The following is a 21209-nucleotide window of genomic DNA, read 5'->3' as shown; positions in this document are numbered from 1 at the left end:
TTGTGGTATTGTAACATTTACATATACACTATCTGTCTTTCTTGTGGTATTGTAACATTTACATATACACTATCTGTCTTTCTTGTGGTATTGTAACATTTACATATACACTATCTGTCTTTCTTGTTTCTGTGTATTTGTGGTAAACTTGTCATCTCCACTTCAGTATTGAGCGCGGTGGCAAAGCTAATGGAAGTTAGTCAAAGCTCTCTACAACCACACAATTTATACTTATTAAAAGCAAAACCACATTGATTTATTTCTTTACAAAGTGGCCTTTTCTCCAGTCAATTATTATTATTATAATAATAATAATAATAATTATTATTATTATTACGATACTTATACATATATTATGATTATTATTACGATTATTATGATTATTAGCATTATTACTATGATTATAAATATACTTTTATTTTTATTATATAGTTTTATTGTTATAATTGTTAATATTTATATGTCTTTCTGGGCCTCATGTTTTCCTCGCTCTCAAAGTATTCTCATAATCTGCGTCTCTCTCTCTCTCTCTCTCTCTCTGGAGATGCTATAATGCATTTGACGAGTACAGCTGTGATCAAGATTATAATGACATATACCATCGAGACAACTTGGGGGATTTGAGCACAACAGAGAAGGCAGTTTCCTGCTGGGGGGGGGGGGCAGCAGGGTTTCTGTCTCTTTGCAGAGTGAGAGAGACCCATTACGCCTCTCCTCCATTTCCTCTCTCAGGGGCAGCACCCAAATGGACACATTAATAACTCTCCATGTCTGAGGGAGCTAATGGAGCCTTGAGTGCTGATTAAGGCTGGTGGGAAGAATCGGGCGTGGAGGAAGAGTATTAGTTTCATTCTGCACGCCGGCTGCTGTGGTGAACAAACTAAACATCGCACTGCGTTTTTCTTCCTTGTTGCTAATTGGCTCAAACCTGTAGCACATGTATTTATAGGCACTGGAGCTTTGTTGTTTTGTGAAGGAGCATGTTTCCTGTTTTTTTGCATTACCTCAATAGTGTGTGAGTGATGTTTGTTCTTCCCTTTTGAACTCTACATTGGGTGGATCTGTACTGAAATAACCTACAGTGCCTGTTTGGCCAGTTTTGATCAAAGGAGCAGCCTCACAAAGAACACAGCAACAATCCTTTTAAAGCATGTTTAAATGTCACATATCTAAAAAGCTTATCCATCTAATGTGGAAATATATACATACAGCCACTCACAACATATACATATGTGATAATAATGATATAAATAAGGCATACAGGGTCATGACGGTCACATTTTTAAATGCTTACTCCCAATGAAAGTACTGAGAAATAAATGTTCCACTCCAACAAAGTCCAGGAATCCCTGCTGTCCATATTCACCATGACAAGTTGTTTTCACCCTGAAGTCAAAGGGTGGAATAGAGGTTGTATTTTTTAATCTGCTGGGATTAGTCAAATGTGTTCCTTCCCGGATTTGGTTTTATCACACATCCTTCACTGAGGCAAAACCTCAAGGTTCACAAATTCAGGATTTTTGATGAAGCTCCAGCTCCAATCTCCTCGTCCTCACGCTGCTGGGTTGAAGGAGTCCAGTGCCGACTCTCAGTCCCGCTTCACTCACACCGAGGTCACAGTATGTCCGCCTTGGCCAGGTTGAGCTCCTCCTCGGACACGGTGAGGTTCCCCAAGTACCAAAATATCCAGAAGATCAGGCTGAGGAAGATCAGCAACGGTCCGGACAGCACGAAAAAGTCCCAGAAACTCAGGGGAGCGAAGATCCCCACGAAGAAGAGGATGAGGCCGGCGACGTCCATAATCACGGCCAGCGACAGGAAGAAGATGGTGTGCTTCCCCTGCTCCATGGCGGCGCTGAGGGGGGGGAGAACGGAGGACAAGGTAGATGTCCTCTCAGCGAGTCTCTCCGGGGAAAAGTGCTTCAACTGTCAACTGGAATCATTCACTCTCAGCACACCTCACATTTCTTTCATTGCACAAGACTCCTGGTATCCAACCACAACAACGGGTTGTGCTGCTCTCTCTGACAGCAGCTAAAAAAAGCCCCACGGTCCATCTTCATTCCTTTGCAGGGCTGACTTGTTTTGCACCTTTTTTGTGGTGTCATTATAATGTGACACATCATCAGTCCATTGTCTGCAACCCAGTGCAACAGATTTATGCACATATATTTTGTAATCAGCTGCCACTGAGCTCGTGTTTACAAAGAGATAAGCCTGATAATTAATGAGCCCCCCCCTCCTCCTTGATATTTCTGTTCAGCTAATGACACCGACAGTGATTCGGAGCTGCATCTTCTATCAGATTGCTTGTGACTTTCTCACTTGAGATTCACCCCGGGACAATAATTCATCTTTTATATTTAACTAGGGAGCAGCTCTGCAGGACGGATACACTGCTTTCAAGCCATCCTTTAAATATTTGTTATCCACGGTTCATTCATCACCATAACAATGACACCTTTTGCGAAGTGACTGTCACAAATAGGAAACACACGTAATGGAAACTTCTCTCTGTGAGCGGCTTGTTTGACCAGTCAAGCTGCTGCCACTATTTGTCTCAGCTCTGCGGCGTTGACTCCCCGTCGCTCCTACCGAAGCTACTGAGTTATGTTGTATTTACTGTTGCGTTGTCTTGAGTTTGATTAAAGCGCGTCAGGCGCACTCTCTGTGTGTGTGTTATAGAGGCCGTTTGTTTCACTTGCAGTAAACAAAACCCTGGCAGGGCCGTGACATTTGCATAAGGTGTGCCATTATTTAGAATCCAATTTCTGTGTCAGTCTCTGGGGATCACTTTATATTCTCAAAATGAAGTTAGTAAAGACAGTATATATACATCTTAGTGGATATACAGTTTGTTATTCTGGGTCTCACATTGCCCTCTGTTGAGGATTTTTAGGTTTGTTTACCCAACACTAAAACCACTGAGACAAACCAGTCTGACCAGTGTTAATGTTGCTTTCACAGCACGTGGAAGAGCAAACATGACTTGAGTTTACTCAGTCTGGCAGCGGCTACAACATGTATGACAGATGTCAAATGTGTTTGGCAAATAATTTGTGTAAAAAAATAATAAATTAAGCTGAAATAATGGAGGACAATCAACAAAGGAACATATCAGCTTGTTAAATGGACACAACAGCATTTCTGAGAACGCTATAAACTATTCTGTTGATTCATTAAACATCAATATACTTTGAGCAAAAAAATAAATACATTCAAGAATTATATTCCAACAGAAGGAAAGATTAACCAATAGTCGGCTGAAAAAGAGCTGTTAGCCCCTTCTGACCCCCATGTTTCACCCATTCATGTCCCAAAATAACCCAGTACCAAGTATTATCCAAACTTCTCCACCTTTTTGTGCCCAGATCTTGAAAAAAAGACTATTTGTATGGTTATATTTGCAGCCAATCATTGCAAGCGTTTATCAAAGCAATGAAACGTATGATTGGATCACCGCTGAAACATTTGAAACCCGTTCAACAGGGATTTTCGGCCTGTCCACGGCTCTGACCGAGGAGACGTCTGAGATGGTGGCTACAGTTTTAACCTGGAGGGAATTGGAGCATGGATAACGAGCCTCTGTTATACTTTCCACAAGGATGGTCGCAAGAAAATGAGTTGACGTTGAATCAAGACGCGGAAACGTTTGTATCTCTTATGCTACGTGACGGTTTCTCCGAGCAGCGGATTGACATTCTCAAAGCTCCTTAAAGTTTTCATTTCTCACCCAGCTGCATAGTTAGAAAATGTTGGATGTGTCTGATGGTGTGACATCACTTTGGTCGTGTGGACATTCGCAACCCTTTAGAATTGACAAAAGCACAACATACGCGTTACGCTTCTGCGATGTGTTCTCGTCACCGCAGGTCGTGAAACACCTTAAACAGCAGTAGGGAATTAGCTCGCCAGTGGGACACGCACACAGCTTCAATTCACATGATAGTATTCAATCGAAGTATTCTGTTGGTATCAGTATCACTCTAAGGGTACTGGCATTAAAATGTCATTAAATAACGTTACATAGCCCTATGCTCGAGTTTGTTTTTAGAAATGAGTTTAAGATAAATGTGCCTCATCAACGCAATATAAAGTTAAATATTAAAGATCCTAAATCTAGATATTAAACTGGGACCCCTTTGTAATAAGACCTGCATGAAATGGTTGCCTTCAGGTCTGCATCACTAAGATGTATAATGTGCTTCCCTAGTAAATATATATATATACTAAAACATTTGAAATGAATGGTTGGTAATCCAGCTTTGCATCGCAGTGTGGAGAAATCTTTGAAATGTCATTTGGACCTCGATGTTTGGAAATAAAATGTAAATAAATATTGTGAAATGAGAAAAAGAAAATACAAAAAAAAGGTTATTCAGTTTTTTTTCAGGTCCATAATTCAAAAAGTTTCTTGGAAAGAATAATGAGGTTGTTTATATTGTAATTGAGAATTTCCTCGCGGAAACTTAATTATTGTATTGTCTGTACACCATGTTAAGGTGACCTGCTGTCCACTAACTAAAATACTTTCTAACTATTGATACGAATTGATGAATTCAGAGTGAACCAACTGAACACACTCTCTCACTTCTTTAGTATCAGAAGTACCAAAGTCCTTCCAGGAAACTTTCAGACCTGTAATATTAACTAAAAAGGAAAACTAAAGCAAAAATGTTATTTTCAGGTCCAAATATTGTTCATTAAGGGTGTGCACCTCAGTATTTCTACACCCCTGCCTGTGAACATCATGCAGTTTGAGCAGATAATTATATAATAATATATAACATTCTTGACAGCACCCTCTGCAGAAGTGATGTGCATCAAAGCAGACTTATATTTGAAAGCATCTAATATGAAGCTACCCATCAGGTGGAGGCTCAGAACTCTGTCTTGTCTTCCTTCCTCTCCAAAGAGGGGCAGTCTGCAGAGTCCTCGTAGCCCTCGTTGTGGTACGCCGTGGATCTGCCCCACGTCACCCGGCTGGCCTTGCGTCCAGGTGCGTCCACCTGTCCGGCCTCCTTCACCTCCTCCTCATCCTCCACGTACTTCAGCCGGGCCTCCGACTTCAGCTTCTGGCTGAGCCTCTCCGTCAGCTTCCTCGCCAGGCGCGCCACGCCGCTGCTCCCCTTGCTCATCCAGCCGTCTTCCTCTTCCGACACCCGGACGTTGCCCACGTACCACATGATCCAGAAGGCCAGGCTGGTGAAGACCACCAGGGAGCCCGTGTAGATCAAGAAGTCTCCATAGAAGCGGCCGCCGATGCGCACGTCGGCGAAGATGCCCACGAAGAGGAGGATGACACCGAGGAGGTCGAACAGGACGGCGGCGAGGAACAGCGGCACACATCCTCCTATGAACTTTAACCGGTCCATGGCGGGGACATTACAGCCGCTTAGAGCTGGTGTAACGGGGAGGATGGCGAGCCGAGAGCCGTGCAGCTACACCTGGAGAGAAACGCCACACCTTAAAAGTGAAGATAAACAAGGCATGTCCCCAGGCGGGTTCAGTGTACACACCACTTAAACACACACACACACACACACACACACACACACACACACACACACACACACACACACACACACACACACACACACACACACACACACACACAGACACAGACACACACACACTCGTTTCCTTATTGCGTTGTTCTTCAATAAAAACACATCTAAATGTCGTCTTATTTGCCATTGATGCAAAAGGACTTGCAGGACTTTTTAACATGTCATTTGACATTCAAATTGACATTCAGGGGTTAATGCATCCTGACTCGGGCCTTGGGGTCATTCCATTTTTATTACACATAACTTAATTTCTGAACTTATTTGTTTGGTTTTATTTGTATGTATGGATTACTTGGGTTGTTACCGACATCTGGTGAAAATTTCACGTCAATAGCATCTTTAGAAATATATTTACTGAGAAAAATGGTGACGTGTTCAATACTTATTTTACCCGCTGTATTTACTTTGTTTGTGCAGGATCATAAACCACTTTATCATTAAAGGGCCAGTGTGCAGCATTTATGTGGATGTGTTAGCAGAAATGTAATATAATATTCATAGCTATATTTTCATTAGTGCGTAACTGTATTGCTTTGTAATTGTTCATATCTACATAAGGAGCAGTTTGTCCTTAGTTGAGTTGCAGCGCCATGTTTTCTACAGTAGCCAAGAACGTGTGTTACTTTAGAGGCCACCGTAGTTCTCTGACACACTTGTGAAACTGTGGTTTTGTGAGCTGCATAATCGTGGTACCATTGCTGCTAAAATAGTTTCATTTTGGTGAGGATGGCATCTGAGGGAGGTAAGCAACACATTACAGGGGTTTTGCACTCGACGGCTTGGTTACCACAGTCTTGAAAATGTAGGAGTGAGCGGAGGATATTCAGTTGGTTGCAATCTAGATGCCACTAAATCCTACACACTGTCGGTTTATTTGATTAATATTTGGGCCATGAAATATTGGACCTCAACCAATTTTTTTATTTATTTAATTTTTTATTATGAGGCTATTTAAACTTTTGTCTTTTTTTGCATTTTTTGCATTTCGACTATTATGGGAAGTTTGACTGAGCAAATGTCTTAAAGACAAAACATTTTTTTTAACAATTAAAGGCTGTAAACTCAAGATTATTTTCATTATTAATTAATTGGTTGATTATTCTAACGAGATTAAGTTTGGTTTTAGGTTTAACATGACCATACCATTACAATAAAGGCATTTAAAGGTTTTTTTTATACTTTTCTTGTATCTTGTTTCTTCTTATCCTAAGAGCACCTAAAACAAACTCTTTTTGATGGCCACATTTAGTTAACCCAACTCAAACTTTACTTATTCGATACGCAAATTCTGTTGTTAAGTAATGTCACTTCTTTAGTTATTTAAACCCAAAAGTTTACTTATTTGTAATGTAACTTCCGTACTTAAGTAACACCAATAACATAGTTATTTTGACCAAACCCACGATCTTTTCCAAACCTGACCATGTCATTTTTTTGCCCAAATATTTGTAGGGAAAATAAAAAAGTGACTTTGGTAAGTTATATCACTCGTTGTAAGAGGATACTTTGAATACTGTCACATTTTCACCTTATAAGTTGATGACAGTTGCCTTATTATACATAAGGCAGATAGGGAGCAACATTTTCATTAACTTGTCATCATGCTTGTGTCCAACTGATAAATGTTATTTCAGTATTTTCTTATCTTTTAGATCTCTTTGGGTCCTTGTTCAACTCACATTATCTGACTTTTTAGCTGCTAAATGCTTCACTATGTTCACTAGCTAGTTGCTTACTTTGAAGTAGTCATGTGATCCATTACATATTGATTTTAGCTGCTTAAATACAAACAGTTTAGTTACTCGTCCAAAGTCTAATTTAAAGTGCATTTTCAATGGCATTGAATATTTCCTGAATATGATGGACGCTGGGTCAGAAAGGGTTGAATACAATTTCAAATTTAAATCTTATGAAAATGTGCTTTCAGGTCACAGCAGTCAAATATTTATCCTTTACATATATTTCAGGATGAATGCACACAGACTGAGGACGTCAGTGGATGCAACAAGACACAGTAAACCGGGAAGTGACAATTATAAGCTCTCATAACTTTAATTATTCATGAATCGGCATATTCTGTACCACACAGCAATAAGAAATCCCCCTTGTCCACTCTTCCCTCATGAATATTCATGGTGACAGTTTGCTTTCTAGTATCCTTCTCGCTAAATTGCGCGTGAACAATTGCATTTTGTACAGCACGTCGTCGTCCTTTCGCTTTCACCTTCTCTTTTTTTTTTTTGCCCACAGCCATGGTTATTAATGCAAAACGTTTTCATGCACACTCAAGATAAGCGCTTAGTGTTGTCAATCCCAGAGAAATAAAACATAAATGTCACCAAGCGGAGCCTTTTTAATTATGAGTTTCCACGGAGGCTCCCATGCTGGAAGAAAGGTTTATTTTGATCCAGCGTGTTCTGACAGTTTCACGCTTAAAACAGCGTTCAAGCGTGAAACTTTGTGACCGTCACAGGTTGAACACTGGAGGCCTGTAGTAACTGAGGGGCTTCTTCGTGCTCTTCCTTTTCCTGTTCTCCTTGGTGATGGGGATCAGAACCAGGCCCACTACGAACACCATCAGCCCAATGGACAGCAGGGCCGGTCCCAGGATGTTGGTCACCTTCTTGCAGTGGCCGGCGAACCACAGGCCGCTGATGATGATGCCGCACGCCAGGAAGCTGCCCCCGGTGGACATGAGGTGGAAGGCGTACCAGAACTCCTCACACTTGCTGCGGGAGGCCTCGGCGGTCCAGATGGACTCGCTGCGCGACAGGCTGAACACGGTGCTCTCGGTGCGGCTCGGGGGCGTCAGCTGGTCCCGGGACTGGGAGAGGGTGCACACTCCCAGGGGGATGTTCTCTGGGCTGCCTTGCATGGCCTCCTGGGTGACTCTGTGGAAGAAACGCAGAACAAGAACCACAACTGAGGTCTCCGTTTCTGATACAGAAAGTTATGACTATATAAGTAGAATCCTTTCTGTAAACGACATTACTTATTTTAAGGGTGTTTTTCATCATAAAAAGTGCAGATAACTGATCAGGAAGCCACTTTTGAGCACTTAAATCATACAAAAAATAGCATTCCTTAAGACCTTTACACATTGGGGGCATATAAACGAACAAAAAATGCAAAATACTCGGCTTCAAATATTTCGCAACAAAACTCTGCAGCGCTGCAAATTTACGGTGGTTGCAGCCCTTTTTCAATAAAAGCTTCAAATACATTTGTGCAAGCTGAGCAACGTCTGTCAGTCTGTGTGATGTAAACTGTAGTACAACTTAAAGCTACCTTAAGATATTCTATCGAGTTTCTTTTTAGCGAAATTGCTCTGAGTGAATTTAAGTTCCCACTGGTAAACAGTTACGCAGTTTATATGCTTTTATTGTGAAAGGTATTACACACCCTTTTGTTTTGGACTACACAGCATCCGTATTGTTTCCCATTGTAGTTTAGAGGCAATGTGATTGGTTGATGTAGCTATTAGTGGTTTGAAAGCTTAAAAAGACCCAACCCTTATTCCGTAAAAAATATGGCGACTTTTTGCCGCATAATAAAGTAAATAAGTAAAGTACTCTTGACAAAAACAGCAGTAATATATAAATATAGTGATAAATAATCTAATTGCACCAAGAGAGAAATACTCCCACTGTTAAAAGGCCTTTAATTGTTAAAATGTTGACTTTTCCCCCCAAATCAGCATTATGGATTAACACATATTCTATCTAATAAACTCACTTAGCTCCAACAGTTCAAAGCAGACAAAAAGAAGTAACCAAGTAGACAAACACCCACCTTTAGCTCTGGATCAAGCTTTCTTTGTCTGTTTTTTTTGAAGAATCAACAATAATTTTTAAATCTCTTAACTATCATAAGTATCCAGAAATGTGAAGGAGACGCTGACAAACCCCCCAAAAATGTCCGCCCACCGTTGCGACCATGACAAACCAGTAAAAACACGCACTGCTACAGATTCCCACTAAAAACAACCCATCCACCCACCCTTCCCTCGCTATCTCCACCTCCTCAAGAGGAATGCTGTGACCACCAACATCCCCTTACCATCATCTACCATCGCAGGCGGTCAGTCCATGATGGTGCATCCAGTGCGAGGAGCTCTCCGGTCCCCTGAGGATATCCATAGACCCCAAACCACTCAGGCTGACGCCTCCGTTGGTCCGTTAAAAAACGATTTCACAAACTTCTACCAAGCAGCTCGGATGTTTCTTTTTTTTTGTAGTTTAAGAAGTCAGAAAAGGACAATGAGAGGAAAAATATCTGCCTCAATTGGCTGGTTTACTCTTTCCACACAAAGAGGAGCAGGGTAGGGCAGCGACTACAGGAAATGGCTCTCGTAGACGGATTGATGGAGCAAGCAATCACCCATACAGAGACTTTCCAATACAGCCTGATATGTTGGCACAGTATTGATTCCAAAGTACCCTGAGGCAATTATCTGCAAGTTGTAGTTTTGTTCCACCAAACATGAGATCGATGACGTCAGTTTGGCATAATTAACTCTCAGAAAAAACGCAGGAAGTCATATAGAATTTTGGTCAAATTAAGCTTTCTTTTTTTTTTTTACCATCTTGTTATTCACCTTCTAAAATGTCTTGCTTCAGATTCACAGAGGTGGAGAACACAACAGGGATGTTCCTACAATATGACACCCCGGCTTCCATTAAACAGCCCTTATTTTACATTTGTGCCTTTGTGTGCTCTTTGGGGAAGACAAGTGTCCGTGTGTGTCGCCATTGATCTGAACACGATCCCTCCCTTTAACACAGTTAGGCTCCACAGAGAGCTGTAAACCGGCTCTTCAGGTCTGCTCCTTAATAAAACGCTGACGCTCTCCTGCATGAACTCCTTGAATTACTGCTGTGATGGGTTTAGAATGCACCACTGTACCATCCTGTGGTGCGACACTGATATGATGGATCCTGTCAATACATGCAATGAGCTGCTCGATCCAACAGAGGGCAGTACCTGCATGTGTGTTGAGTTAAGATTGATTTCAGTCTTGTGTCATTAACTTTTAGTGAAATAATTCATTGCAGGATTAGTTAATTAATCGGTTTAATCAGGGGAAACAACACAGATGAAAACATTAAACTCATAGATATCACTATGAAACTTATAGGTATTAAAATGTTGTATAAATCAGGCTATGAATGATGTAAAAACCTTCAGAATAGAGAGAGGAATGAAACTGTAAAGTTTGGTGTATGTAAGAGCTACTGAAGTGGAGATTTCTGGATCAGAGTCTGAGAAAAAACTAATTTGGAGAAAACTCCTTTAAAGATATGTTTTGTTAAATTACATACATTTTGAAGACACTACAGGTGAATAGGGTAATTTTTTAAAATAATAGATATCAACATGAAACTTCCCCACTTTATTATTGACAAAAATATTAATACTTTTTGTATTACAAGTTTTCTGAAATGTTAAGTTTAAATATGCAAATGAGACATTATCTAATGTTAACTTTTGCTGAATTTAGGAGAAATCTACAGACGCAAAAAGACAAAGTTGTAAAATAAATAACTAAATGTGTATTTTGGATGTTTTCTTTCCACTAGTCTGAAAGAAAAACTTATGGAAGCAAAACTGACCAGTGCATGAAAAACAATGTGTTTGTTTATAGTGTCTCATCCTTAATTCAGTATTTTTGTAATTACTTTATAGCCTCCATTTCCTTCTTACACACCTTATGGATCCAATTCTTTTTTTATTATGCAGCCACTCATGAGAAATTAATTAGCCATTCCATGTAATGTGCTACAGTATCTTGCGATTATGAGGTGGCTAATTCTCTTTAATGGTCCGTTTAAGTGGCTTGGATCCCATTCACTTGATCATTGTCATCTGAGGCTGTTGAGTAAACCTGCTGAAAGAATGAGATGGAGACCTCCATGTATACGCGTGGTTGATGATGATTACACATGAGATATGTGGTTAACACATCAGGGGGAAGGCTTGTTAACCTTTAAGCATTTGACAACTCAATTGTAAAGATTTGATGCATTTGTCTCCTTTATAGAATAATAAATTCAATACTTTCAAGTTTTGGACAGTTTGTCCAACAAGGCAAATATGTTTTTTAAGGCAAAAAAAGCAAAATTATTCAACTCTACTGTGGTGAAACACATCAATGTTGCTGGTAATATGGACATTTCTTAGCTAATTTATATGAACTTCTTGGTTGAAAATAGCTCAAACAGAGTGAAGCCAATGCAGAAGAGTCTTAAAACTTGCATTCTCTCTACTACTGGATACTGTATAAATAAAGTTTATAATTATTATACTATACATAACATTGGGTTTAAGGAAATTGTGACAAAAATCCAACAATTGCCAAAGCAATATCAAATGAATCGATAATAAAGAAAAACGTTATTGCAGCCTGAATTAGAAGACTATTATTGCATTGTTCATTGCATTCATGCTGGTCGCAGAAATCCGTAACAAGCACAAAGAAGGTTATGGTATGGACGGTTAAGGGTTTATAAAGCATCTATTACAAACTACTAAATGGTCGGGAACAATTTAAAATACATTAGGATGCTAAGAAAATATTTATTTTCGAATAACTTTGTTAAAACAATGTAAAAACGATGTTCAGTTCAAATATAATGACCCAGATAGTTTCCCAGATGTATGTTCCTATAGTCAAAGAGAACCCGTCGTATCACAGGAGGATTATTTGACTTGTTGGTGTTACTGAGTTAAAAGTTGAGCCAATATATTGGTAAACCTACATACAGGTATCCGTCTAATCCTATTTGATAATACAAACACAGAGGGTTGCAGGGGATTAGAGCTAATAAGCCTCGTCTTGAGTCAGCACGTGGAGTTTGTCGGGTTTAGGACTGGATTCAAATGAACTGTGGACTTTGAGGTGCACACGCTCACCCTCCGGTTAAAGCCACCAGAACTAAGATGCTCTAACAACTCAAACCATTGCGGTTTTTCGAGGCTGTGGATTAAACATAAATACTTTTTTTTGCCAAATGGAGCCTTGCACTGAGCCTCGTTAACTCCTGAGCAAATATCAATGCAATCCGTGCAGCAGCTCGTCTGAAGATATCCACCCGTCTGCAGACAAATCTCATATTAACGCATGGAGCCCTCTTCTGTACAGGTGACCTTGGGAAACTAATTAATCTGCTTTGCATATTTGCAGCTTTTTGTTGAATAATCCCAGGGGAAGAGGCATGCAAACAACCGTAGCATAAAGGTTCTTTCACCCATGGAAACACAGAGAGATGTGTGAAATTCATAGTTCTCTTCCAGCCATTAAACTAACTCTAAATGGAAAACATCAATACGTTTACTCTTGATATCATTGCTCTGTAAATGCTTTAGGTTCGTCTTGAAGTAAGAATCTACTTTGTATATGTTAAGGCGTTTCCACTTTCCCATACCTTTCTTCGCAATTTACTGTGTTTTCACTGGATTTGCTGATCATTTAATAAGAGACATCATCTTCTTTTCAAAGGGAATGGTGGCATTGTCTTGCCACTGTAGGTTTGGCAGGATGTCAATTCATTTCAATGGCAGAAACCCCCCAAAACTCTGCAACAATATGCTGATTCTGGCTCAGAATTTGCTGCAAGTGATCCAGCATTTCCCACGCCAACACATTTCTGATGTGACCTTTCAGACTGCCAACGATCAGTTGTAAGTTGTCATCAAGTCTTTTTTTTTGTGGCCCAGACTTAAACCCTCCTGGACTTTTGTATCATGTGTGCACCAACAGCAAAGTTAAAATATGCTTCTAGGCCCTGTTCACACATGAGTCTTGGTTGATTCGATCACAAGTTGGCAGATTTAAGTACAGGTGTGAACCCACCCAAAACACATTGAGGATGCCTTGACATCAGATCGCTCAGACCACATTGAGAGGTGGTTTGGGTATTTTCAAATATCAAAAACAATAATGCGAATTTCGTGCATGTAGTTTGGAGTGAATCAACTCAGTAACAGCCGTTTGGTCAGAAGTTGGCGCTATAGGCTAGTCTGTAAACTGCCATTAAACAGAGTAGAAGGAGTAGAGGTTGAGAACAGGAAACAAAACCATGTATGAAAGGAAAACAGAGAGGTCTTTTGGGATTTTTTCTTTTTTTTTTTTAAATGGGCAAGTTTAAATTGTTCTTTCATGTCAGCTTGTATTGCCCATGTTTCATGTCTAGAGAGGAAGACATTATAAATATATCCAGGAAGACTCTGACAGTAGAAACAGCTGATCAGTCAGGTGAGTTTAAGGTTCACTACATCATTCATGCACAAGGACCAGATTAACTGTGTTCAGTGTCTGTAATGAAAATACGGCCAGCTGTGAACTGACGTATTTAAAGATCTGATCGGCCAGTGATTGACTGGTTGAGAACGGGTTGACCAGGTGAGAACAGGGCCACAGTTTCAAACCTCTGAGCTTTAGTGAGTCGCAGCTACTGAGTCTAATTCCCTGCCGATGCTGAGTCTTTGCTTGTGCACACAGAGGAGATTATGCCTTTCAGAATAATCACATGAAGCCTTTGTTTTTCTGATTAATTCCTATTGGGTGGCAAAATACTGCATTTTAACAAACTCTCAGCATTTGTAATAACTTAAAGTGACTTTCATGGGGCTATATTATCAACATTAAGTTATGGTAAATTGTGTTAGTGTTTCTTGGTTTTTGACTTCGCCATCTCGGTTTTTGACATCACCATCTTGGTTTGTGATGTCACCATCTTGGTTTTTGACCGAAGTGTCACGAGAGCGTTAATCTAAGTACATCGGAACGCTGAATAAGACATTTTTAGGCGACTAAAATGTTACAATTAACTTTCATTAACTGAAAACACGTTGTAAGGAAAAAGGAAAAAACACGGACAACTCCCAGACCGGAAAACGCTGTGGTAGCGACCTGTCAATCACAAGATAGCCCTTAACTCTTAATGGACCACATTTACTAAATGAACATCATGTTGTATTGAAGAAGACTTGAAACTAGAGATTGAGACCATAAACTCATGTTTACAATGTTTACTGAGGGAATAAATCAAGAGAGAAGTAGAGTCATTTTCTCATAGACTTCTATACAACCAGAGGAGTCGCCCCCTGATGGACATTAGAGAGAATGCAGGTGTAAGACACTTCAGCTTCAGCTTCACTTTTCAGACCCAAAAGATGAAAATTAAAAGACAAAATAACGTAATTTTCCTTGTTGCTGAAACGTATAAATATTAGCACCCTGATTGTTAATTCTATAGTATTAAATAGTGTGTAAAAGGGAGATTATACATTTAAGACTAAGGCATCTCCTACTGCTTATAGATTTAAGTAAATATTGCCCAGTGTAGCTACAAAGGAAGGAGGCCGAGAACATATAATGAATAATGTTGCGTGAAAATGAGCCTTTCATGACGTACGAGAAATGTTGGTTTTAACGTATCTAGGTCATTGATTTGCCCAAGTGAGAGAATATTTTTCTGCAAATGATTCAAATATGTGTTCAAGCTGTTAAGGTGGATTTTGTTTCTAGGGAGGAAAAAGTGACGGCTCATGCATTTCCCCGCTTTGAAGATAATATATTAGCATACATGGCCACACTGGAATGAAAGTAGAGCATATAACACATGCAGTTTTAAAAGAAATGCTGATGACGGTATGGCTATGGCGACGTAAACGGCCTGCGCTGCTCCACCCTTGCTACAGCGAGTCAAAGACAGAGAAAAGGCAGTGCTAATAGATGCTGCTGGAGAGGAAAAGATGTGGGTTGTATAAACAGATCAATAGCTCAGCCACATCTCACTTCTGACAGATTTGCTTCCCCGGTCTGATAATTGGGTAAATAACAAAGTGTGCCACACTCCTGTTGATCTGATGGATTGTCTGGGCTCACTGCTGGATTTCTTTAGATAGACTTAAACTGACCAGGGGACAAACAGGTAGGGCTTTTAACAAATATTGCCCAGAATATATTGTATGGGGAACATATTTTTCTACACAGTTCTTCTCTCATACAGGCTGGCCACTTGCTAAATATGATTTTAGTCAAGCGGTTTCTCTGTGACATTTAGTCACAGAGAAACCACACAGTCGCTTCTTTTTCTCCCAAACTAAAGGATTTAAAAAATATATTATGCTCATAATTGTGTCCATTCTGACTGTGGGTCAAGCTAACTTTGCACTTGTCGCCTCCTCCGCAAAATCATCGTACATTAGGGGAAACTCTGTTCTTCGTCTTTCTTCCTTCCTTCTTGTTGTGAATCCTCATCTGTCTAATATGACTAGAATAAATATGGTCGCCCATCAAAGAGAAATGACTCACGATCGTCTCTTTAAAAGTCCACTGGATAACCAGCAGCTGCATTTCTTAAACTTTCTCTTCTTTTCTTTAACATCTCCATCATGTAGATATAAGTTTAATAGACCCGCAGCCTCTCTCATGTAAACTAAACCAATGTGTGCAGACAAACAGGCAGCTATATCTGACTCAAACACAAGCATCTTAAACTATTTAAGTAAAGTTGATTCGGAAAGGTTGAGAAGGTTGGTTTGGAGGAGTTTTGTTTATCACATGTCCGGAAGAGCATAGCAAGTTTAATGTTAGGATCCAGTTAGATTAGACACGTTTAGGACAATGAGACCCTGAAAATACAATCATCTCTTGGCCTATCACTTCTTGCTGTCTTGTCATCATTGTGGTCTGTGAGGTTGACGCGCAATTTGATGTCAGGAAGTTACTCCCACTCCTAAATGCATATTTTCCTATAAAACCGCAACTTCACGGTGATACTTTTGTGTTTTTGTACAGATTAAACATGTTAATTAATGATCTTCAGAGGTTTTGGTAGGTGGATTTTGTTGGACTAGTCTCACATAACCAATAATATTTCCATGGTAGCAACTTGATCTCATCCCTGCTTCAAATTTTGCCTTTTGGGAACTATATAATGATGCTGAATGCAGCCTTTTGTGTAGTATCTTGATGCAGAAGGCTCACGCATTAACATTGTGAAACTGAGGCAAAAGGTTTTTGCAATAATACTATTGTGTTGGGTTGTAGCCTTTTATTTACCACATAATGATATTTATCTTCTCATGTCACTCCCTGGAAGAAAGCTTATTTCCCAAAATCTCAGTCTTAAAGCTGGAGCAGTATCTAGAGGCCACACAACATGATTATTTTAGAAGAACTTGTAACATATATCTTGCAATCACCTGTGGCCTCTAAGGTGCAACAAAGCAGTGCGGCTTTTAAACAAAGGGCATTAACATTTTCCTCCATATCTGACCCACTGGACTGAGATATGATTGTTAATACTGAATGGATGCAGCGAGACATGAATCCTAATGCAAACCACAAAGAGGAAGCTTCAAATAATATATTTGTATTGAGCCAAGAGATTTTAGTAAAAAAACCCCAGGGATTTTCAAATAGCATAGTTAAAGGTAAACGTAGAGCAGGTGATCTGGAGGTGCTTTTAGGTGAGAAAGCAGCCAGAATGAACCGGCCTGTGATGACAGGGACTCAGAGTCTCAGTGGGTGAACCATGCTGGCCGGAAGAAGACACTCAAAGGGCGATTTTCACACTTAAAATGAATAATTTGATGGTTTCTCTACAACGTTACCTAATAATGAGTCTGTGATGAGTCATGTTTTTGGCCCATTTTGGAATAGAAAAACAGCACTGAAGAGAGGAGGCCAGCAGCCTTTTGACAGAAACACAACAGAGAGGAAAGCCTTGATTCAAGCCATGAGTAGTTGAGTGGGATCCAAAACCTTTTTGTAATTTTATTTTTGATGTTGGCAAGATTGATTTCTTCATATTACGATTTATGTAAAATGTAAGTGTATGAGGAAAGCTTGAGGAGGCTGGTGCTGCTCACCTGGTATCTATGTTTTATGCATTTATTAAAGGAGTTTTGTTTCCCAAATGTCCTGAAAAGGGTGGCAAGTTTAATAGACCCGGAAAATAAAATAATTTCTTGGCCTGTCACTTCCTGTCGGGCAATTTGACTGCAGGAAGTTGCTCCCACAGCTACAAAATACATAAATTCCTGTAAAACCACAATGTGACGTTTTTTACATTTCGGTACAGATTAAACAAGCAAGATATAATATGTTAATTAGTGATCTGCAGGGGTTTTTTTTGGTGGATTTTGTTATTTGATGCCTTTATTGAAGGTAAGTGTAGCTAAGGATGCTCAATGTGAACCAAACACCTTTTTGTAATTTTATTTTTGATGTTGTACAGCTTGATTTCTTAATTTTATAACTGCAGCCAACAGATCACTGAATGATAAAAAACTTTCAAAGAATAAAAGTTTTTTACGTTTCAATTCAGTCTTTAATATTAAACTTCATACAATTTTCATCAAAGAGCAGTAGAGGTGTTTTATGTTCTGAGGACCAGCACATACAGCATACTTATAGTGCTAGTCAGGAATATACAAAAGACTGTGTTGAGTATGGTGCACTTAAGGTGAATTAAGGGCTGTGTGAAAGGGTTTTCTGGTCCTCCTGTTAATATATACAGCCTGAACAATGTCTAAGAGAGTGCAAGTGTGGTATGAAATGTGTTGTTACTGTATGACGGCTTTAAACAGCCATACTGGAATATATATAAGAATCCCACTTGAAATTCCAAGTCTCAGAACTATCTACATTAAGGTAACACTTAACACTTGCACTTAAATGTGCAATCATGTACACTAAGTGACTAAAATATACCTAGAAATATATAAGATTTCAAAGCTGGCTGTTTTACAATTTTTTGTTCATTCTCAACACTCTCATGGTGTTGATGTTGGCCGCAGCAAGCAGCCGTTTTAAGTAAAGCATGTCAAAAATAACTGACTGTATTGTACCTTTCAGCAGCAAACAGCAATCAGACAAAGTTAGAGACTTACTGATGAACATTGTGGAGTATTAAGAAGCTAAAGAGAGATATTTCCCTCAGGTGGTGGTGGTGGAGACCAAAAACAGAGCTAAAGGGAGAGAATATTGGACTTTCATTCATCAGGTGACACAAACGCAAATACTCTTAACGAATGATGATGTTGTTTTGTAACTAAAACCTGTTTGCTTAGAAGTCGGTCATCCACTTAAAGATAATAAAATGTCAATGTTGTGTTCACACTGTTTATGCTTTCCAAATACATAATTTATTGATAGTTTAACTGAGCCTGTTTTCTATTTTCTATTCTTGCTCTTATTTTTATTTCATAATGTTACTCGGCATTGGTGTAAAATAAATGATCTACCTTGTAGACAAAAACAATACACTGTTTCACTAAAAGGCTATTATGTCTTTGTGATTGAACATCTGTGAAAGTACGTGTTTTAAATAAAAAATGTACATCTGTTTTTAACAGCAGGAAATTATGCGTTTTACATTTCAATGTTATTTGTAATATGAAAGTTTAGAATGAGGGAGACAGTAGTTGCACAGATTAAACATTGCGAATAAACGACACTAAATTGCAAAACACTCGCCTGTGAATATTATTGGTCTTGGGCTTTTACTATGAAAGGTAAGGAGTGGATCTGGTCGATACGGCTTTTTTCAAGGTTGAAAGGAGTATTTTGAAGTTTGCCAACTTGGTCTGAACTACATTACATTACATTACATTACAGTCATTTAGCAGACGCTTTTATCCAAGGCGACTTACAGGAAGTGTATTCAACATAGGTATTCAAGAGAACTACTAGTCACCAGAAGTCATAAGTGCATCTCCTTTCTTAAACAAGCATCTTAAAGCATAAACCAGAGCAAAAGTATAGTGCAGAGGCAAATTACTACGAAAACAATAATTGCAACAGACTAATACGAATATAATAAGTGCTACAAACTACTACGAATAGGATAAGTGCAGTAAACGAATACGAATTCAATAAGTGCAGCGAACTGATACGAATACAGTGAGTGCAACAACTAATACGAATACAATAAGTGCTACGAGGAAGGCTCCGGGTAGTGCTTCTTGAAGAGGTGAGTTTTCAGCCTGCGCCGAAAGATGGGCAGCGACTCTGCTGTCCTGACGTCAGTGGGGAGTTCATTCCACCACTGAGGGGCCAGGACAGAAAAAAGCTGTGACCGGGTGGATCGGCCGCAGGGACCTCTGAGCGACGGGGCAACCAATCGCCCCGAGGCAGCAGAGCGAAGTGGTCGGGCGGGGGTGTAGGGCTTGACCATGGCCTGGAGATAGGAAGGAGCTGTTCCTTTCACTGCCCTGTAGGCTAGCACCAGAGTCTTAAACTGGATGCGAGCTCTTACAAGGAGCCAGTGTAGAGAACGGAGAAGGGAAGTTGTGTGGGAGAACTTGGGGCGATTGAACACCAGACGTGCTGCAGCTTTCTGGACAAGATCCAGAGGTCTGATGGCCGACGCCGGGCTCCGGCAAGTAGTGAGTTGCAGTAGTCCAGGCGGGAGATGACCAGAGCCTGGATGAGCACCTGCGCCGTCTCCTCAGTGAGGAAGGGGCGAATCCTCCTGATGTTGTAGAGGAGGAATCTGCAGGAGCGTGTGACCGATGCAATGTTTGCTGAGAACGACAGTTGGTCGTCCAGGGTCACACCCAGATTCCTCACAGTCCGAGTTGGCGTCACCACGGCATCATCAATGGTGATGGACAGGTCTCGGTGCGGGCAGCCCTTCCCCGGGAGGAACAGTAGCTCGGTTTTGTCCAGGTTGAGCTTCAGGTGGTGTGTCGCCATCCACTTCGAGATGTCAGCCAAGCACGCAGCAATGCGTGCCTCCACTTGGGTGTCACCGGGAGGAAATGACAAGACCAGCTGGTGTCATCGGCATAACAATGGTAGGAGAAGTCATGCGAGCGAATAACAGAACCCAGAGATGTTGTGTAGAGCGAGAAGAGAAGGGGGCCCAGAACTGAACCTTGTGGAACCCCGTAGTCAGCATGCGTGGTTCCGACACGGCCCCCTCCATGTCACCTGGTAGGATCGGCCTGTCAGGTAGGATGCAAACAGGGAGAGTGCAGAGCCTGAGACGCCCATCCCCTCGAGGGTGGAGAGGAGGATCTGGTGGTTCACCGTGTCAAACGCCGCTGACAGGTCCAGGAGAATCAGGACAGAGGAGAGAGAGTTCGCTCTCGCGGCGTGAAGCGACTCTGTCACCGCAAGGAGGGCCGTCTCTGACGAGTGACCCACCTTGAACCCGGACTGGTGGGGGTCCAAGAGGTTGTTCTGGTGGAGGTAGGAAGACAGTTGTTTAGAGACAGCGCGTTCAAGTGTTTTGGATAGAAAGGGTAGAAGAGAAACCGGTCTGAAGTTCTTGACATCAGAGGGGTCAAGTGATGGTTTTTTCAGAAGGGGGGTGACTCTGGCAGTCTTGAAAGCCGAGGGAAAGCATCCCGAGACGAGAGATGTGTTGATGAGGTGGGTGAGGAAAGGAAGGAGTTCAGTGGCAATAGACTGAAGAAGAGGGGAGGGGATCGGGTCAAGAACTCACCAAGAGGGCCTGGTGGGCGACACACAACAGCAATGGCGAGCTTGACTGGATAAGTGACAGTAACAGCATGAAATTCAAAAGAGGAAGGGGAGAACTGTGGAACAGAGACAAGAGAGTATTTCCATTTTGGGGAAATTAGCAGGCCAGTGCCACCACCTCGCCTCGCAGCTCTGGG

General features: G+C 40.7%; 1 protein-coding gene across 1 annotated transcript; it reads right to left on the bottom strand.

The window, feature by feature from the left end:
- Positions 1-4880: 4880 nt before the first annotated feature.
- On the bottom strand, positions 4881-5880 carry LOC129098275 (transmembrane protein 238-like). Its single transcript, XM_054607258.1, has 2 exons — positions 5875-5880; positions 4881-5441 (listed from the first exon to the last, which is right to left on the bottom strand). The coding sequence occupies exons 1-2, from the start codon at positions 5878-5880 to the stop codon at positions 4881-4883; spliced, it is 567 nt and encodes a 188-aa protein (XP_054463233.1).
- Between the last annotated feature and the right edge of the window lie 15329 nt (positions 5881-21209).

This window comes from Anoplopoma fimbria, chromosome 11 (genome assembly GCF_027596085.1).
Source record: "Anoplopoma fimbria isolate UVic2021 breed Golden Eagle Sablefish chromosome 11, Afim_UVic_2022, whole genome shotgun sequence".
NCBI classification, from domain to species: domain Eukaryota; kingdom Metazoa; phylum Chordata; class Actinopteri; order Perciformes; family Anoplopomatidae; genus Anoplopoma; species Anoplopoma fimbria.
Note: the sequence above shows the minus strand (reverse complement) of the source record. Positions and strands in the feature narration are given on the sequence as shown.